Below are 20,604 nucleotides of genomic sequence, written 5' to 3'. Positions count from 1 at the left end.
AGTGGTTAGCACTGCTGCCTCACAGTGCCAGGGACCCGGATTCAATTCAGATCACTATCTGAGTGGAACTTGCACATTCTCCCCATGTTTGCATGGATTTCCTCCGGGTGCTTCAGTTTCCTCCCACAGTCTGAAAGACATGCTGGTTAGGTGCATTGACCATGCTAAATTCTCCCTCAGTGTACCTGAACAGGTGCTGGAGTGTAGTGACTAGGAGGTTTTCACAGTAACTTCATCGCAGTGTTGATGTATAATCCTATTTGTGACACTAATAAATAAACTTTAAAACTGTTGGCCTGCTTCTGTAATCAATTTTGACTGTTTGAACCAATGCAAATTCAGGGACTAGGGAGCCACCGTCCCTTGCAAGGTGGGCAGACAATTAATCTTGAAGAGACTAATTTTGATCAGGGATTACGGGGACCAGCTGAGATTTTCCTGTGACGAGACAGTGTGGGAAAGGGGGGGTGGAAGTGGAAATCAATTGCTGGGGATGGGAACCCAGTAGCAGGGCTGGGGTGCCAGCACTCTGGTTAGCTTTACAGGCCTTGCCCTGTGGTTAAAATCAAAGGCTGCCCTGCAGGTACGGTGGCAGAGTGGTTAGCACTGCTGCCTCACAGCGCCAGACTCTGGGCTCTAGCGTTGTAAGGCAGCAGTGCCAACCATTGTGCCACCGTACTGTAATATTAGCACAGTTGCAGCTCAGTAACAGGCCACTGACCCACCATCGGTGTTTATGCTCCACATGATCTCCCTCTCAAACTTCAACTGACCCCATCAATCCCAGGTTATTGAATGATCAATGTGTAATCTGTTGTAGTATCCCGTCCCTCTGCTTCACTTTGCTTTTCTTGTGTCCTGCTCACATAATCGATTCCCTGCTTGGGTCACTGTCCTTGTGGAGTTTGCACATTCTCCCCGCATCTGTGTGGGTATCCTCCGGGTGCTCCGGTTTCCTCCCACAGTACAAAGATGTACAGGTTGGGCCGATTGGCCATGCTAAATTGCACCTTAGCGTTGGGGGATTAACAGGGTAAATGTATGGGGTTACGGGAATAGGTCCTGGGATTGTGTTCGGTGCAGGCTCGATGGGCTGAATAGCCTCCTTCTGCACTGTAGAAGTTCTATGATTCTAGATGATTTACCATCCAACAGTGGTGAATTGATGGTTTTCTTTTCAAAACACCCTTTTAATTAACTACTTTGAAATGCCACTGATAGAACCTCTAAGTGCAATGATCAATTAATGACGGAGCAATGTTCTGGACCTTTAGATGTGATTTGAGTTTGTTCTCTCTCCAATCGAAGATTGTACCCTATTAGCAGAAGCTGGATTTGAATCCAAGTGCCAATATTGAATGATCAATGTGTAATCTGTTGTAGTATCCCGTCCCTCTGCTTCACTTTGCTTTTCTTGTGTCCTGCTCACATAATCTATTTTGCCAACCAGAACTGAAAGGTTTCCCCATGAGAACTAGGGGCTAAGGAATGGACCCCAATAACCTGGGATTGATGGGGTCAGTTGAAGTTTGAGAGGGAGCTCATGTGGAGCATAAACACCGAGGGTGGGTCAGTGGCCTGTTACTGAGCTGCAACTGTGCTAATATTTACAGTACTGTGGCACAATGGTTGGCACTGCTGCCTCACAGCACAAGAGCCCAGGGTTCGATTCCCGGCTTGAGTGACCGTTTGTGTGGAGTCTGCAGGTTCTCCCCATGTCTAATGGCTTTCCTCTGGGTGCTTTGGTTTCATAGAATCACAGAAGCCTACAGTGCAGAAAGTGGCCATTTGGCCCATCGAGTCTGCTCCGACCATAATCCCACCCTGTTCCTATTCCCGTAACCTCTCATATTTACTCTGCTAATCCGCTTGACAGTAGGGTTAATTTAGCATGGCCAATCAACTTAACCTGCACGTCTTAGGAGTGTGGGACGAAACCGGAGCAGCTGGAGGAAACCCACGTAGACTCTGGGAAAATGTGCAAACTTCACACAGATAGTGACCAAAGGCCAGATTTGAACCCGGGTCCCTGGTGCTGTGGGGCAGCAGTGCTGACCACTGTGCCACCTCCAACTGTGGGTTTCCTCCCACAGTCCAAAAGTTAGATCATTGGCCAGGGTAAATTCTTCCTCAGTGCAAAAGCCATAAAGATGGGTACCTGGCATAAAAATAGTTGTCCGGCACATAAAGGGTTAAAAGGCATTAAACCTGCACTGACTTCCAACATAGACACTGGCTTTCAAACACAGACAACTACTTAAAATTTAAACCATAGGGCAGACAGTTAATTGAATTAAAACAGGAAACAGACGCTTCAGGAAGCTAGGCACCTTAAAAGAGATAAAGATAGTCCTGGGACAATGGGGTCTGATAGGGAGATTAAGAACAGGAATGCATAAACACAAAGGAACCACTTACTACAAGAATAGAATAAAATTAAGTCATTGATAGAGAGGAAATGTACCCATTCATGGAACAATGTGATATTGAAACGATCATGGCTGTACCTGTCCATAATAATGAGCTAAGAAATGTTGTACCCATTTGACTATAACAATGTAATAATAGTGTCCGGTCCACCTATTGTGTAAAGGGTATAAAGATGGACCGCTTCTATTGTTTCATCGAGAGAAGGTAGCTGTCCAGTACTGCGGAGTGCTGGTGCCTTTTCTCCACGAAGCTTTGTTAAATAAAACTGCATTGTCATTCCTCCAGTCTGACTCCGAAGTGGTAATTTTCCCACACAGTGGTATGAGCAAATTAATTGACCATTGGGTACATTTAACGTTGGAAGTGATGGTCACCAAGGCTTCAGGAGCCAACAATGATGGTATAGATTCCCTTGTCAGCCTCTGGTGGTCACTAAAAATGAAAGACGTGTAGCTTTCTTCTCTGTGCCCAACCTTTCTGATTATTTCACCTTGAATTAATGCTTTGTGACATTGAGGCAGATTAGTGAGGAGCCTCCGAACGAGGGATTAGAAACAATTAGCCTCGCTTTCAGATCTCAACATCTCCACTTGGAAAAACAACACTCTGACTCAGGGGAAAAAAATTAAAGTTTGACGTTGGACAACAGATGACGTGTCTCTGTGATTGAGATTTCCTTTTTTGTCTGAGATCAGCTTGGTTACTTCCGAAGAACTGGAACTGGGAAGGAAGCTGCAGGAGACTTCATTGAACTGTCAGATTTGTCTTGAAGCACCTAAAATGGTTTAAGTGCAGGACTGGATTTTAAGTGGAACTGAATTGTCACAGGTACCTTTTCTAAAGAATGAGACCTACTCTGTATGTATCTCTTAACGGACACCATTAGCACCATTCGCTGCCTTTATCATTACTGTTTATATTCTTTTTGTCTTTTTGTCTCTGCCATTCCTATAAATTACAGCCCCCCTCCACCCCCCCACCCCCCACCCTCACAGCTTAAATCTTGCCTGTCTTGAAATGTTGCCTCTATTCTCTCTCCACAAATGCTGTCAGAGCTGCTGGCATTTTCCAGCATTTTCCGTTTTTGCTGCAGCTTAATAAATTGCCCCTAGAAAGGACAGAGGGGATTAACTGGGTAAATATGTAGGGCTTTGGAGATAGAGAAAAGATTCTCTGTCAAAGAGTCAGAGCAGAGTTGATGGGCCGAATGGCATCCTTCTGCACCATAGGGATTCTATGATACTCCATGTCAGCCAAGTGTATCCATAGATGAACCAAACACATTGGGGCATCCTGCCCAATCCTCATCACACATGTGCTTTTCCACTGGGAATTATTCAACACCAATTAGAAGCTGATATATTGGGTTCATGCCTCCCTTAGCTCTCTAACTTCAAGAATGTCGTAGCTTAGAGGGATATCTTTCCTTTTAATTGAACACTAAACTACACATTAACTCTGCATAATTTCAAAGGTAATATAAGTACATAGTGCAGCTGCATCCCAACACAAACTAATACAAAGCAATCTGGATAGGCTGATTGACCAATTATGTTTTAATTCTAGGTAGTGGTTTCAGCATAGACAAATGATTCCAGCACATGCCAAGTATCAATAGTTAGCTAGCAATGAATAAAGACCATTATTAAATAATTGCTTTATATTGTAAGCCTTTCAGACTAATTGCTAAATGTAATCCACAACTTACCACAGTTCTTTATCTGTCTGGAAGTCTGGAATCTACCAGATCCTTTGTGGGACCTGCAGAATGACAGAATAAAGTGCCAAGATCCTAGTAATGATCAAAGTCAGGGGGCGGCATGGTGGCACAGTGGTTACCAGTGCTGCCTCACAGTGCTATGGACCCGATTCAATTCCCAGCTTGGCTCACTGACTGTGTGCAGTCTGCACATTCTCCCTGTGTCACTGTGGGTTTCCTCCAGGGTGCTCCAGTTTCCCCCCACAGTCCAAAGATGTGCCAGTTAGGTGGATTGGCCATGCTAAATTATTCCTCAGGTGCCAGACGGGTGGTGACTGGGGATTTTCACAGTAACTTCATTGCATTGTTAATGTATGCCCACTTGTGACACTAATACTTCAACTTTAGGTCAGTGTTGTCCATGAATGATTTGTGGGACAATATAAATTCAAAGATATCTTTCTCAAGTGGTCTTTAACGAATACAACAACACAAAGGTTCAGTGCTGATACTCATGACACAGCTCAATTTCTTAATCACCCTCTTGGGGACTGTCACCAAGAACAAACCTGAACCTTCCCACGGACAGAGGTAAAGGTGCTTGGATGAATCCAAGATGGGGTGAGACCATGATGCCTTCTTGCAAACTGTGCCCATCATACTCTCTGATTCTATCTTTTACTCTCGTTCTATGCTTTTAAAATTGTACTCTAACTCTTTTAGCTCTGTAACAATGCTTTAATTCAATCTCTTATAGATTTGGCTCATGTTAAGTTGATCGTCTTCTACACTCTGGCTATGACTATAACACTACATTCTGCGCTCTCTCCCTTCCTGCTCTATGTTTGGTATGCTTTGTCATAGAATCCCTACAGTGCAGAAGGAGGTCATTCGGCCTATTGAATCCAGCCCATGCCCTATCCCCATAACCCATGCATTTATCCTAGCTAGTCCCCTTGATGCTAAGGAGCAATTGAATGTGGCCAATCAACCTAACCTGCACATCTTTGGACTGTGGGTGGAAACTGGAGCACCTGGAGAAAACCTGGAGAGAATGTGCAAACTCCACACAGACAATGATGTAAGGCTGGTATTGAACCCAGATCCCTGGCACTGTGAGGCAGCAGTGCTAAACGCTGTGCCGCCCTATATAGCGCACAAGAAACAATACTTTTCACTGTATATGAATACAGATGAAAACAGTAAATCAAATCTATGAAATGGCTCTATTACGAGAGGGCTTTCTCACATGCTGAATGAATGTTGGGATAACCCGGTATGGTGGGAGAATTCTATTTTATTTGGTGTAGAATAGGAACAAGATTATTCACATTCAGGTAAGGCATGTATAAGGTTCCAAAGGGATAAAGTAACAGTGAGTATGTAAAGGTCAATTCTGAAAGAGCAGATGACCACAGATCACTCTAACAGTAGTAGGAATACCACTGGCTATATTCCATAAATCTATTACGGATGAAAGAAACTTCTTAAAAGTTAAAAAAGTAACATTGGGCAACATGGTGGCACAGTGGTTAGCACTGCTGCCTCAGAGCGCCAGGGACCCGGGTTCATAATCCGGCCTCGGGTCACTGTCTGTGTGGAGTTTGCATGTTCTCCCTGTATCTTCGTGGGTTTCCTCTGGGTACTCTGGTTTCCTCCCACAGTCCAAAGAAGGTTGATTGACCATATTAAATTGCCCCTTAGTGTCATGGGATTAGCAAGGTAAATATGTAGGGTTACGGGAATAGGGCCTAGGTGGGATTGGGGTCGGTGCAAACTCGATAGGCCAAATGGCCTCCATCTGCATTGTTGGGATTCTATGAATGATCATAAGTTTAAGGGAAAATTACCAAAGAACATTTTGTCTTTTCAACTTTGGGATAACTTCTTTTGTACAGATCTTTGTGAAGTATTGCTTCGTTTCGTGCATTGTAATAAGAGGAATCATGAAAACCAGCACTCTGAGCTGCAGTATGGACCTGTATAGGGACAATAATGAAGTCAATGCCTACCATCGCATCAATTCCATGCCAACAAGCCACAAGGAGCGCAAAAGACATCGAAACTCCATACCTCCTGCCCAAACACCTAAGGGCAGGCAGATGTTGGCCTATCTCCCCAGGATTTCAATGGACAAATGTCAATATGGAACATTTTCAGTAAAGGTGGGTAAATATACCTGGATTGCTCGAGTTAAAGGGACATTTGCCTTTGCTGTTGGGAAGATGAGTGAATGGGCCAATAGTGTATCATTTTCAAAGCAAAACCATTCTGAATTTTGACAGGAATTGAACATAAGAACATAAGAAGTGTTGAATACTTAGCAAACAGACCAGACAAAAGGAGTCACCACTTTTGAATAAAACTGTCCTATTGTGGTCTAGTAGTGTGGTATTATGTCAAGCCAATGAGAAAACTCAGGGCTCAATGTCCAATCCCATAAATTAGCTTTACTGAGCTAGAGCCACAGTTAAACGCTGAGATCAATGTCCTGGATTAAAGGCAAAAGGCAGCTCCTAATCACTTTCTAACATCTGTTGTGCAGAACAATATGTGAGTGCCAAGCTTTCAAAGTTTATTTATTAATATCACTGGTAGGCTTCCAAAAACATTGCAATGAAGTTACTGAAAATCCCCCAGTCGCCACACTCCAGCACCCGCTCAGGTGAGGGTCACTGAGGGAGAATTTAGCATGGCCAATGCACCTAACCAGCATGTCTTTCTGACTGTGGGAGGAAACCGGAGCGCGCCGAGGAAACCCACACAGACACGGGGAGAACATGCAGACTCCACACAGCCAGTGACCAAAGCCAGGAATCGAACCCTGGCCCCTGGCGTTGTGAGGCAGCAGTGCTAACCACTGTGCCACCGCGTGGAGGGGATTAGGCATGTTTGTGACCCTCGTCAGCATTAATAGAAGGTTGATTCCCACTGTCTCGGTACATGATTTTGGGCACAAATTTGGAAGACATTCATGGGATAAAACTCATCAGAATTAGCGTCTTCAGAGAAAAAGGGAAAAATAAACCTTTGTGTTTGCGAAGGTAAAGGTCCCACTGGTCTGTCTCTCTCCTTCAAGGAGAGGCGATCAAATTAGTTTTTGGTATTTGTTTCCAAATGGATGATAATGAATTTGCAGTCTGTTCTACACCTTTGATTCTCTTTCAAAGTTAATGAAAAGAATATCAAGATGACATAAAAAGCATTTCAGATTCTCTATTATCCATTTTGCTCCAATTGCCCAAGATCAATTTCAGCTCTTTATTATTTTTCACAGATTAAAATTAATGCTCAGTTCTTGAAAAGAAAATCTGAGGGGGCGATCGTACCTTCTCTGGCTGATGGATGGGGTGAGCAGGTCCGATCGTGAGAGAGCCAAGAAATCCCTCTCGCAATCTTACCGGGCCCGGATAGTCAGCGAGATCTGCCTAGCGCCTGAAAAAGATAGTAACATTTAAATGGTATATTAAATAGCATTTAAATATTACAAGTGAGCCTGGGGTGCTACTGTCCGGGCTCACTCGCCTCTGTGGCCTTGCCAGTGAGGATTTTCTCTGGTGAAGATCACGTATGGTCCCCATCAACGTGGACCTGCCGTGATGGCCTCGCCAGTAGGACCAGAGGCCATTGTGCTCCTCCAGTGTGCAGGAGAATGGTTTCAGCCATGTTTGGTACAGGGTGGGGGGGTGGGGTGGGTTTCAGCCTTGATCGGTCTGGGTAGGAGTTGCCTTTGGTCACCAAGGCTAGCTATTGCTGGGGAGGCAGTGATACGGAAATGGAGGCACGTGCACAATGGTGCACTCTGCTGCTACCAACTGGCTTTCGGGCAAGCTAAGCCCCACTCACTCTCTCCCCCGCAAGCAAGAAACCGGTCTGGCCTAATTCTTTTCCACAGAGTTAGATGAGATTTGATTTTTTAAGTTGCTGAAAAAGAATGCGAACTGCTTCCAGTTTGGCATTTAGAGCCTTTTTTGGGTAAGATTCCACCCTCCCCCCACCCCCAACGAGATTCAAGAATACAAACCATATTGCAGAACATTGTTCATACACTGTACTGACTACTAAATTAAGGCAGCAATATACACTTTGAGGAGGTCTTGTGGCACAGTGGGTTAGCATCCCTGCCTTTGAGCCAGAAGCTCTGGGTTTGAGTCCCACCCCACGACTTGATGTCCAAGGAAGGTGTGTTTATAATGTGGCCAAACAGGTTGAGTGCCAACCTGTAAAAAACTTCCAACGTGCCAGTGGTCAGTGCTAACAGCGTGTGACTCCTGGTGAGCCATACTCAGTGTGGAATAGCCCCCTCCGGAGATAGACTACTGACCTGTCCCAGCTAGCTATGGAAATAAGCAAAAGACTGCCTTCGTGCACCATTCATGTTGGAAGAGAAAGAAGAATACATTGCTTCCTGAAACCTTTCAGGAGTGTAGATGGCCATTACTGCCTCCACATTATGCTTTCCTGATATTAGGACTGTGAAATTGAAAAAAAAACTGGAATTGGCCTGAATTCTCCAGACATAATGACAGAAGGTACGTAATGGGGGAGTCTGAAAGAGGAGAGAAGATCAGTATTGAAGAAACGATCAAGTGATAGCTCGTTTGGGCTTTAAAAAGTTCCTAATGATTAGATAAAGCAGAGATTCGTCCAACAGCTTTGTGCGATTGGGAAAGTGATAATTGGAGCAGTCGATAGTCAATGAGTCTTGATTTTAACATGGTGAGGATAAAATAATTCACATTGCAGACGTTAAACTGAGACAGGTAGTTCATTTAGTGGACTCCAAGGTGTTATTGAGGTTACATCTACTTTCCCCTTGTTGCCTGAATGAGATTGTCTCACCAATATCGGAGGCTGGGAAAGCGCCGTATTGGAGCATCAGACCACGCTGAGTTCTGCTCACTTTTAATCTGGGTGTGTAATAATGTCAAAGGCAATTCGCTGTGGCTTCAAGTTATGAAAGGTTTATTAACAACAATATTTCATAGAAAATCATAGAATCCTGACCAATGCAGAAGGAGGCCATTTGGTCCAACGGGTCTGTACCGACAACATTCCCACCCAGCCCCTTTCCCCGTAACCCCACGTATTTACCTTGCTAGTCCCCCGACACAAAGGGACAATTTACCATGGCCAATCAACCCAATTTGTGTTGAGTGTTAACCAGGCAATGCAGAGTGAATACTCAAAAACTACACCTTTCTTTCTTGTACACAAGGATTACAAACTCAGTGGATGTTCTGACCAGATTCTGTAAAACAGTTTCAATTATAGCATTCTGCAATTAATGCACGTCAGTTAAAACACCAATAGCATTACAGTTTGATGTGTGCACTTCCAACCAATACAATTCAACATCTTTTCAATCCATAGTTTGTATATTTATCACTATACACACAGAGTCCTTGACGTTTTAGCACACAATATTCAGTAAACATCCTTACTCCCTAAGCATAAACTATATCCAGAAGTGGGTCTCAATATGTACTCATACTTTACAACCAGACCCACACCTTTCACCTGCTAACAGCTGACTGCAACTCCCACACCTGCACATCTTTGGACTGTGGGAGGAAACCGGAGCACCCAGAGGAAACCCATGGGGATACGGGTAGAACGTGCCAACTACATAGGCACCCAAGGCTGGAGCGGAACTGGGGTCCCTGGCGCTGTGAGGCAACAGTCCGAACCACTGTACCACCATGCTGCCTTCATTGACATATGTACAAGCAATGGTCTGACAGAACTGCAACACACTTCTTCTCTTTTCTCCTCTCTGGCTCCAACTGAGGCTTGTTCGCGTCCCAGGATGTGTGCCCTCAGTCCCAATTGGCCGTGCTGTCCCTCCATAAGGTCTGGCCCGATCACATGTCCCCCATGGATCATCCTCTTCAAGAGGCCAAGCTACCACAGGGCGATAATGTCACACTGGTCATGTTGAATCAAATGTCCATGGTATATCGCTCCCCATCTACCATTTCCATTGAGAGTAACAGGGCAGATTTTTAACCTGGTGATTGATGATCACCCAAAGTCAAAATTGCCTTCTGTTTTCTCTTAAATGGGGTCGGAGATAAATAATGCAGGATAATTGTTGAGAAAAATGTAAAATATTTCAATAACTTCTGTTTTGCAGCCAGAAATCAAGTTGATGGCCACATTGGAGGACATCCCAAAATCTCCACAACATAGCAATTCCTCATCTTCTGCAAGAACTAGCATTATTTCAAACATGAAGCCATTGGTAGGCTGGAAGAATTGTGAGACACAAACAACTGATGATGTTTCAGCACTGCAGTTTACGTCAAGTCCAACCACAAATTGCCCAACCCTTGCACTCAACTCAAGCTCCAAGCAGAGGTTAAGTGTGTCCATTGATGTGGATGAAAACCCCAGACATCGTCGCACCTTGACCAGTGGCACAATGTCGCAAGATATTAAAACAAAGTGGTACCCGATGCACGCTGACAGCTTGCCCAACCTTCCAAATCACGTGCGGAATATACGAGCTTCAACGCGAAGTGTCTTGTCTGTTCCGGGTTCCCCTAAACAGCGGTGCAAACTGATGAACGATAACCGGCAAACCTTCAATATTGCCTATCAGCAGACACGACAGCGTTACGTGACGAAAGATGGGAAGTGCCAAGTGAATCTTGGAAACATTCAAGAAAAGCACAGGTTCCTGTTTGACATTTTTACTACAATTGTAGACTTGAAGTACCGGTGGTTCCTCGTTGTCTTCATGATGTGTTACATTGTCACGTGGGTTATGTTTGGATTTTTGTACTTCTTAGATGCATACATTAGGGGTGACATTGACCATCTTGGTGAAACTGATTGGAAACCTTGCCTAGATAATGTGGATGGCTTCATTTCTGCCTTACTGCTGTCTATTGAGAGTCAAAGGACAATAGGTTATGGGACTCGCATGGTCACATCCAATTGTGCAGAAGGTGTCATTTTACTCATAACTCAGTGCATTGTTGGTTCAATGATTGATGCCATGATGGTGGGCTGCGTCTTTGTGAAGATCTCACGGCCCAAGAAGCGGGCTGAGACTCTGAAGTTCAGTCAACACGCAGTGATATCGTACAGGGACGGCAAGCTTTGCTTGATGTTTCGAATTGGCGACTTGAGGCAAAGCCACATGGTTGACGCAAAACTTAGAGCCAAACTCATCAAATCTAGACAAACAAAAGAAGGTGAATTCATACCACTGGATCAAACAGAAATTAACCTTGGCTACGATACAGGGAAAGACCGTCTCCTCCTGGTGGAACCCCAGACCATTAGCCACACCATTGATGAGAATAGCCCTTTCTGGGAAATGTGCGCTGAGTCAATGAAAAGGGAGCAGTTTGAAATGATTGTGATCCTGGAAGGCATTGTAGAGTCTACAGGTTAGTTGCATCCTACCCTCTTAAATGTTCCCTGTGTAATATAATGCGGGGAATGTGTGCATATAAACATACAAAATAGGAGCAGAAGTAGACTTCTTGAGCCTGCTCCTCCGTTCATTAAGATCATGGATAATCCGAGTTTAAATTTACTTTTTAATGTCACAAGTCGGCTAACATTATCATTGCAGTGAAGTTAATGTGAAAATTCCCTAGTTGCCACACTCTGGAGCCTGTTCAGATACACTGAGGGAGCATTTAGCATGGCCAATGTGCCTAACCAGCACGTCTTTCAGCCTGTGGGAGGAAACCAGAGCAACTGGAGGAAACACACACAGGCACGGGGAGAAAGTGCAAACTCCACACAGACAGTGACTCAAACAGGGAATTGAGCCTAGGTCCCTGGTGCTGTGAAGCATCAATGCTATCTGTGCCACCATGCCACCCACATCTGTTTGCATTCCCAATTCTACATTCCCATCTACCCCGACATGCTTTAATGCCCTTACCTACCAAGGATCTATCCACCTCCAACTTAAAAATATTCAATGAACTCATCTCTACCGTCTCCTGAAGCATAGAGTTCCAAAGTCAGACAGCTCAGTGAGAGAAAAACGTTCTCATCTGTCTCTCTAGAAGGGAAACCCTTAATTTTAAAACAGTGCCCTCTAGATCTGGACTCACCCACAAGAGGAAACATCCTTTCCATGTCCAGCTTGTCGAGATCATTCAGGATTTAATTTATTCAGACAAGTCATCCCCCACTTTTCTAAACTCCAGTGGAAACAAGCCCAGTCTGACAAACCTTTCCTCGTAAGACATCCTGTTTATTCCAGGTGTCAATCTTGTAAACCTCTTCTGAACTGCCTCCAATGCATCTTGAGGCTTCATTAAATAAGGAAACCAAAACTGCACTTAGTATTCGAGATGTGATCTCACCAATGCCCTCCATAACTGAAGCATATCACGTTTCTGTTCAATTTTTCTCAGGCAAAAGAGAACATTCCACTAGCCTTCTTAATGAATTGCAGTTCTTGAATACTAACTTTTTGTGCCTTATTCACTAGAACACCCAGATTCCTCTGCAGCACTGAGTAATTCAGCCATTCTCATTTTAAGTAATGCTTTCATTTTTATTCTTCCTGTCAAAGTGAACAACTTCACATTTTCCTACATTTTGCTTGATCAGCCAGATTTTTGCCTGCTCACTCAACCTATTCAGATTCATCTGCAACCTCCTTCTGTCCTCTTCACAACTTAGTTTCCTACCTATCTTCTTGTCATTCGCAAATTTAGCTACCATCCCTGCTTTCTCTGAATCTACGTCATTGATATAAATTGTAAAAAGCCAAGGCCCCAGCACAGACCTCTGTGGGACACTAGCTGTTACATACTGCCAATCAGAAAATTAGCCATTTATGCATACTCTCTTTCTGAAAGCCAGCCAATCTTCTCTCTGTGTGAATATTTTACTCCCTATACCATAAGCTTTTACTTTTCGTTACTATGTTGATATGGCACCTTAACAGATGCCTTCTGGAAAGTACAGTACATCTACAAGTTCCCCTTTGTCCACAGTGCATCTGAGTCCTTTAAAGAGCTCTAATTAATAAATTGATTAAACATGATTCCCCCTTCAAAAAACCATGCTGACTCTTCCTGATCATCCTGAATTTTTAATAGTGCCTAGCTATATCTTAATGATCGATTCTAACAGGTTCCCCACAACAGATGTCAAGTTCACTGGCTTATTAGTTTCCTATTTTCTACTTCCTATCCTTCTTGAATAGAGGGATCACATTTGTCACTTTCCAACTTGATAGAACCTTTCCAGAATCTGGCAATTTTTGGAAAATTAACACCAACTCATTTACTAACTCCTTTGTCACCTCTCTTAAGACCATAAACTGAATTCCATCAGAACCTGTACAGCCCACAGCTCTATCAGTTTGATCAGTATTGCTACCCCAATGATTGCAATTTCACCAAGTTCCCCTCTCCCTCCCACCTCCTGATTTATAGCTATTACTGGAATGTTCTTTGTATTCTCTACAGTGAAGACAGAAGAAAAATATCTGTTCATTTCATCTGCCTTTTCTTTATTATTAACTGTTAACTCCCCATCATCATTCCCAGGAGGGCCAACACTCACTGTATTTACACTTTTTCTTTAGTAAAAGTCTATTTATTAGTCACAAGTAGGCTTACATTAACACTGCGATGAAGTTGCTGTGAAAATCCCCTAGTCTCCACACTCCAGCACCTCTTCAGGGTCACTGAGAGAGAATTTAGCATGGCCAATCCACCTGTCCAACATGTCTTTCGGACTGTGGGAGGAAACCGGAGTACCCAGAGGAAATCCATGCAGGCACGGGGAGAATGTGCAAACTCCACACAGACAGTGACCCAAGCCGGGAATTGAACTCGGGTCCCTGGCGCTGTGAGACAGCAGTGTTAATTTTAGCGTGCTACTAAAATCTTGCTATCCGTTCATACATTTTTAGCTAGCCTCCTCCCATTCTTTAATTTATTTCTTCTGTTTAACCCTTTAGTCATTCTCTGCCATTCTTTATATTCAAACCAATATCTGACCTGCCACTCACCTTTGCACAGTTAGATGTTTTTCCCTTGGGAGCAATTCTGCCGGCCTGTTGCACTGCTTAAGGCCATGCAGAGGGGCACCACAGCCTCTGCGAAGTCAGCCTCCTGACATCGGCGTGGAGTTGCATAAATTATTATAATGAAGATTTATCTCATTACCGGGCCCGGGACTGAGATCTCCAGGCCTGCTAGAATCTCCCTCCGTCAGCAGCATCAGCTTGCCGGGGAGGAGGGGTGGTTAGGGCTACCGGTGAAGGGAAAGGGAGGTCGGGACTGCCGGGGATGGGGCGGGTGGGGGTAGGTCAAGGTGGGTCGGAGGAGGGGATGGGGAGAGATCAACGTGAGACGGGGGCGGGTCGAGACGGGCTCGGACACAACTGGGAGGCCAGCGATTGGGCCATGGATGGGGGAGGGAGGGTAACACAGCCAGTGGTACAGGGTCATGAGGCTGGCCAGCAATTGTGCTGCCCAATGATTGGTGGGCTGGCAGAGCGGGGCTACTGCGCATGTGTCGCTCTCGGCTCTGACAGATCGGTGCATGTGCAATGGCTCACTCAGCACTCTGCTGCTGGACTCTCCAGTGGGAATAGGCCCCATCCACTGAATTTTAATGATATTCACGCTGGTGCACTCTGCAGTACACAAAGTGTGGGAAATTAATTCTGAAAATCACGCTGAAAAACCAGCAGGATTCACTCCAGTTTCTTCATGTTTCTATGTTTTGAGACAAGAAATTCTTCATCTCAAAATAGCTGGTCTCTTACCCTGAGACATTGACCCCCTAGTTCCAGACTCCCTGCCAGAGAAGCTAGCTTCTTATCTTCTAAGTATTTTATACATTTCAATGAGTTCACCTCTTATTCTGATGAATTCCAGTGAATACAGTCCCAGTGGATTTAAGAGTAGTAATGAGTCTAAGACTAGTTTTTTACAATTATATAAGGCCCTGATTTTACTGGCACACAGAATGGCATTCTCCATTGGCCTTGGGCGCAATCTTACGAGCCTCGGGCGGTCGTGCTGGTAAATATCCGACCTTAGAATTTTTTGGGGAGAATTCTGCCCCTTAAGTTTGATGCTTTCTTTAACTTCTTTAGTAAATCACCAATGGTAGGTCCACTCTTTACAATATTTCTTTAGAGTAGGAATATACTTGTTCTGAGCATTGTGAAATATCATCTTAAATGTCTGCCCCTGCCTCTTCCCCTGATCTGTCATCTAGCCTTGTATCCCAGTACACTTCAGCTAGCTCAGTTACCTAAATATTTAAATGTAAAAAATCTAGTCTTAGACTCACTATGACTCTTAAATCCACTGGGCCTATATTCACTGGAGTTTATCAGAATAAGAGGTGAACTCATTGAAATGTATAAAATACTTAGAGGACAAGAGGCTGTTTTCTCTGGCAGGGGAGTCTGGAACTAGGGGTCATTGTCTCAAGATAAGAGGTGGACCATTTTGAGAGGAAGAATTCCTTCTCTCAAAATATAGGAAAGTAGAAACTGAAAGCAGGAGTGGGCCATTTGGCCCTTCGAGCCTGCTCCACCATTCTTTATGATCAGGGCTAATCATCAAACTCAATATCATGATTCCCCCTCTCCCCCCATATCCCTCGATCCCTTTAGCTCCACCAGAAAGGTTGTGGATCTTTGGAATTGTCTACCCCAGAGACCTCTGGATGTTCAGCTGTTGAATATATTTGAGATTGAGATGATAGATTATTGGACACTGAAGGGGTGAAACTACATGGTAAAGGTAAACTCGCCATAGCCCCAGATGATCATTGGCTGCTCTCCCATTTGAGGGGGGAGAGCTGGCTGATTATGATTTAACCTGAGGATCACTAATGGATGAGGGGCATCGTTGAGAAGGCAGGCTTCAGGAACGACATTAGCCAGCACAGGAATTGAACCCACACTATTGGTGAGGCTCCGCCTCACAAACCCACCATCCAATCAACTGAGCTAACTGACTCCTGAGGGCATATGGAGGTAGAAAAGCAGCCATCATCTGACTGTATGACAGAACAGATTGTATTACCAGAATGATAGGGAGTGGGATAGCTTGATCTTGGGTTTGGACATAGCTCGGCACAACATCGAGGGCCAAAGGGCCTGTACTGTGCTGTACTGTTCTATGTAACAGGCCTAGGGGTCAGATGGCTTACTTCCTGCTCCTGTTTCTTAGATAGGCTCTTGTGACCTTCAAGCTATACTCCCAATAATGCTACACTGCTCTGTAAACTGAACAAACGAAACATTTGAGACAGTTGCTCTCTATTTTGTGCTCTTGTACAGGGATGACCTGCCAGGCTCGGACCTCCTATAAAGAAGATGAGATTCTCTGGGGCCACCGATTTGAGTCCTGCATCTCCTTGGAGAAAGGTGCGTTCCGAGTTGATTATACCAAATTTGAGAAGACGTTTGAAGTGCAGATGTCAACTGGCAGTGCAAAGGACATGCAAAAGTCAAAAGAAATGGAGGAAGATTATTTGTCCTCACAGACTCTGTACTGGGATAATCTGAATCACTCCTGTGCCAAACAGAGGGGCTATAGTTTGACTGGGAATTGCAATATTACAGAAGAGAGTAACGTAGAAGACATTGAGAATAACTGAAGGCAGTCATTTTCTTGCAATGAAAGAGGATACATTCTGAAATCAGCAGGATAATAAAGAACAAACTCACTTAAAATCTGCTGAGGATCAGAACAAAAATAGTTGATCTGACCTTGATTTTCAGCAAAAGCTTGCTGGGAAATGAAAAGACAATCACTGTAAAGATTGAAAAACTGGCATCCATTGGAACGCAAAGATTCAAAGTTCAAAGGTCAATATGTTGGATGGGGTTGGGGGGATAGGCATGGTTGGTTTGGTAGATATTTTAAGTTTCCAAATTGACAAAGTACTGTAAGTCATTTTGAAGATTGGATGGCTTCAAGGAATGTGGTGGAGACTGCAATTGGATAGCAACCGGTCTGGGCAAACATTTGGCTTGTTGAGCTGAATGGTCTTTCCTCATCTTGAGTTTTCTAATATTTAAGTCTCTCTTCCCGGAATGAAGCTTCTCTATTTTCCTCCATATTGGGGTGTGATATTACTGTTTCTTTAAGTTGTACAAGGCTAACTTGATTTAAGTAACAGAGCCTAGCTCATCTCCACGTTATTCCGGTCTAAATATGCACTAGAGGTGCTGCAATATAACACAAACCTACAATGGCTTTGGGTTGCAGGAGCAGAGGGACCTGAGTGTTTATGTGCAAAGATCATTGAAGATGGTAGGATAGGTGGAGAGAGCCGTTAATAAAATGTGGCATTCTGGGCTTTACTAATGGAGGCAAGAGTACAAGAGCAAGAACTTTTACAAGGCACTAGTTAGACCTCAGCTGGAATATGCTGTACAGATCAGGCAGGCACAGTGACACAGTGGCACCTCACAAGGACCTGAGTTCAATCCCTGGCTTGGGTCACCGCCTGTGTGGAGCTTGCACATTCTCCCTGTGTCTGTGTCAATTTCCTTCAGGTGCTCCGGTTTCCTCCCTCCAAAGATGTGCAGGTTAGGTGAGTTGGCCTTGCTAAATTCTCTTCATGTGCTGGAGTGTGGTGACCAGGAGATTTTCACAGTAACTTCATTGCAGTGTTAATATAAGCCTACTTGTGACTAATAAATAAACCTTTAACTTTAGAAGAGGTGCCACACAAGAGGAAGGATGTCAACGCATTAAACAGAGTGCAGAAAAGGTTTATAGGAGTGGTTCCAGGGATGAGAAACTTCACTGATGAGGATAGATTGGAGAGGTTGGGACTGTTCTTCCTGGAGAAGGGAAGGCTAAGAAGAGATTTGATAGAGATCAAAGAAATCATAGAACCCTACAGTGCAGAAAAAGGCCCTTCGGCCCATCGAGTCTGCATCGAATACCATCCCACCCAGGCCCTACCCCTTTATCCTTACACATTATACCCACTAATCCCTCTAACCTACGCATCCCTAGACACTAAGGGGCAATTTCTTAGCATGGCCAATCAACCTAACCCGCACATCTTTGAACTGTTCAAAATGACGAGGGGCCGGACAGAGTAGACAGAGAGAAATGGTTCCCGCTAGTAAAGGATCAAGAGCGAGGGGGCGCAGATTTAAAATAATTTGCAAAAGAAGCAAATGTGATGTGGGGAAAAACATTTTCATGTAATGAGTGGGATTCCCGAGCCACACGCGTCCCAAGCCTGGAAACTCCCGTCTAAGCTCAACAGAACTTTAAACGGTCCACCGAATTCTCTCTCATCCGCTGTGATTCCAGTGGCGGGAGAGACAGGACATTTCCAGACAATTAGTGCATTCCAGACCCCAACCACTATCTGGAAGTGTGGTGGAGGCAGGTTCAATTGAGGCATTCAAGGGGGCATTAGACAGTTATTTGAATGGAAAAAATGCACAGGTGTACAGGGATAAGACAGGGAAATGGCACTAAATCATGATGTTCGTTTGGAGAGCTGTTGCAAACACGATGGACCAAGTGGTCTCCTTCTGCACCTTAACAATCAGAGAAGAAGATCCTTTTGCTTGGTCTGGGATGCCCCCTCTCTGTCATTTACGGGATAGAGTCCAACTCCCACATTTCAACTGATAGTTCAGCAATGACTTCTGATGAGCTGCCTTTGCCATTCTCTCAACTTGAGGAAGTGAATAATCCTGTTCCTGCGATTGTGGGATGGGGTTTGAGGATAATGTGACATGGGTGAGTGGGGGAATTGTGCTCTTCTGCACTGATACCAGCAGAGGAAGCACCCAGGAATTTCTGTGTCATTGTACTCCTTTTACGACATTGTTTTTAGAACCATATAATCCTTACAGTGCAGAATGAGGCCATACAGCCCCTCGACTGTTCACTGACTCTCTGAAAGAGCATCCCACCCAGACCCTTCCCTCTGCCCTATTCGTGTAACATTGTGCATTTACTTATTACAATGCAGCCAGATGATATGGTGGCACAGTGATTTGCAGTGCTCCCTCACAGCTCCAGAGACCCTTGTTCAACTCCAGCCTTGGGCGACTGTGTGGAGTTTGCACATTCTCTCCGTGGCTGCGTGGGTTTCCTCCGGGTGCTCCGGTTTCCTCCCACACTCCGAGGATGCGCAGGTGTAGTAGATTGGCCATGCTAAATTCTTCCTTAGTGTCCCAAGATGTGTATTGGTTTAGTGAGGTAAATGTGTGGGGTTACGGGGATAGGAAGTAAGATGCTCTGTCAGAGAGTCAGTGCAGACTCGATGGGTTGAATGGCCTCCTTCTATATTGTAGGGATTCTATTCTATTTTAATTGTACCCTTCGCTATGGTTGTAACAATGTCTATATATTTGCCTGAAAATTCTCTTCTGTTGAATCCTCAGTTTGAAATGTTTGTATGTTATTTATTCCAAATCAGATTATGAAATTTTATTAACTGTATCCTAAGATTGCATCAGTATTAAGTGTGTATTGGTCAAACAAAGCCATTGTATTCAATAACGTAGGAAGTAGACATCTGTGGATTAATCTAAATCTCTGTATTTAAAATTTCTTCTGAAATATCCCTACCATTGGAAATTATGATGGGACATTGGGAGGATTGATTGCATAAAATGAGAAAACTTAAATACACCTCTTCTTCCAACTCTACTCTTTGTACATTGAAAGATTTCCATATCTCAGCCCAGTTTTCCAGAAATCCTCAGCATTCAGCAGCTTGGTGAGGTCACACTGGGAGTATTGCATGCAGTTACAGTCTCCCTACCTAAGAAACAATATACTTGCTATGGAGGGAGTTCAGTGGAGGTTCATTAGGCTGATGACAGAGTTGGTGGGACTGTCCTGTGACGAGAGAGTCATTCAACTGGGCCTGCATTCACTAGGATTTAGAAGAATGGGATGAGATCTGATTGAAATATATAAAATTCTAGCAGGGCTGGACAGACAAGATGCAGGGAGGATGTTTACCCAGGGTGGGGAATCTAGAACAGGGAACATTGTCTCAGGATATGGGATAGATTATTTAGGATTGAGGTGAGGAAAAATTTATTGACTCAAAGAGTGGTGAACCTGTGGAATTCTTTACCACAGAATGAAGCGGAGGCCAAATCACTGAGTATAGTTAAACGTCTCACAACACCAGGTTAAAGTCCAACAGGTTTATTTGGAAACATGAGCTTTCGGAGAACTGCTCCTTCGTCAGGTGAGTGGAGAGGTAGGTTTCACAAACACAGCATATACAGGCACAATTGCAAGATAATGGTTAAAATACGAGTCTTTTCAGGTTATCAAGTATTTACAGGTACAGACAGTGTGTGTGGAGAGAGGGATAATCACAGGTTAAAGAGGTGTGAATTGTCTCAAGCCAGGACAGTTAGTAGGATTTTGCAAGCCCAGGCCAAATGGTGGGGTTTACATGTAGCGTAACCCCACTATTACATTAATTGCCATCATTTGGCCAGGGTTTACAAAATC

The 20,604-nt window shown here is 44.2% G+C and overlaps 1 protein-coding gene across 2 annotated transcripts; it reads left to right on the top strand.

Annotated features, from left to right (window-relative positions):
- Window positions 1-3,012: 3,012 nt before the first annotated feature.
- LOC145359849 (G protein-activated inward rectifier potassium channel 3-like) lies at window positions 3,013-19,761 on the top strand. 2 transcript variants are annotated; one of them, XM_080214645.1, is made up of 4 exons: window positions 3,013-3,258; window positions 6,028-6,294; window positions 10,266-11,529; window positions 16,425-19,761. In XM_080214645.1, exons 2-4 carry the CDS (start codon window positions 6,076-6,078, stop codon window positions 16,742-16,744), a joined length of 1,803 nt encoding a protein of 600 aa, XP_080070771.1. In that variant the 5' UTR covers window positions 3,013-3,258; window positions 6,028-6,075; the 3' UTR covers window positions 16,745-19,761. The 2 variants fall into 2 exon arrangements, with proteins under 2 accessions (XP_080070771.1, XP_080070772.1); XM_080214646.1 differs by lacking the exon at window positions 16,425-19,761 and having other exon boundaries at window positions 10,266-11,534.
- The last annotated feature ends 843 nt before the right edge of the window (window positions 19,762-20,604 follow it).

The sequence above is a fragment of the Carcharhinus amblyrhynchos genome, chromosome 29, assembly GCF_965287045.1.
Source record: "Carcharhinus amblyrhynchos chromosome 29, sCarAmb.v2.hapA, whole genome shotgun sequence".
In the NCBI taxonomy this organism is placed as follows: Eukaryota; Metazoa; Chordata; class Chondrichthyes; order Carcharhiniformes; family Carcharhinidae; genus Carcharhinus; species Carcharhinus amblyrhynchos.
The sequence above is the reverse complement of the archived record's forward strand: the minus strand, read 5'-3'. Positions and strand labels throughout refer to the sequence as shown.

What these genes read in the sequence shown, in the direction of transcription:
- LOC145359849 (XM_080214645.1), top strand. Translation starts at nt 6,076, where the DNA reads ATGAAAACCAGCACTCTGAGCTGCAGTATGGACCTGTATAGGGACAAT. An exon ending in ATGGAACATTTTCAGTAAAG is followed by an intron (nt 6,295 to 10,265) that starts GTGGGTAAATAT and finishes TCTGTTTTGCAG; the next exon opens with CCAGAAATCAAGTTGATGGC. An exon ending in AGGCATTGTAGAGTCTACAG is followed by an intron (nt 11,530 to 16,424) that starts GTTAGTTGCATC and finishes GCTCTTGTACAG; the next exon opens with GGATGACCTGCCAGGCTCGG.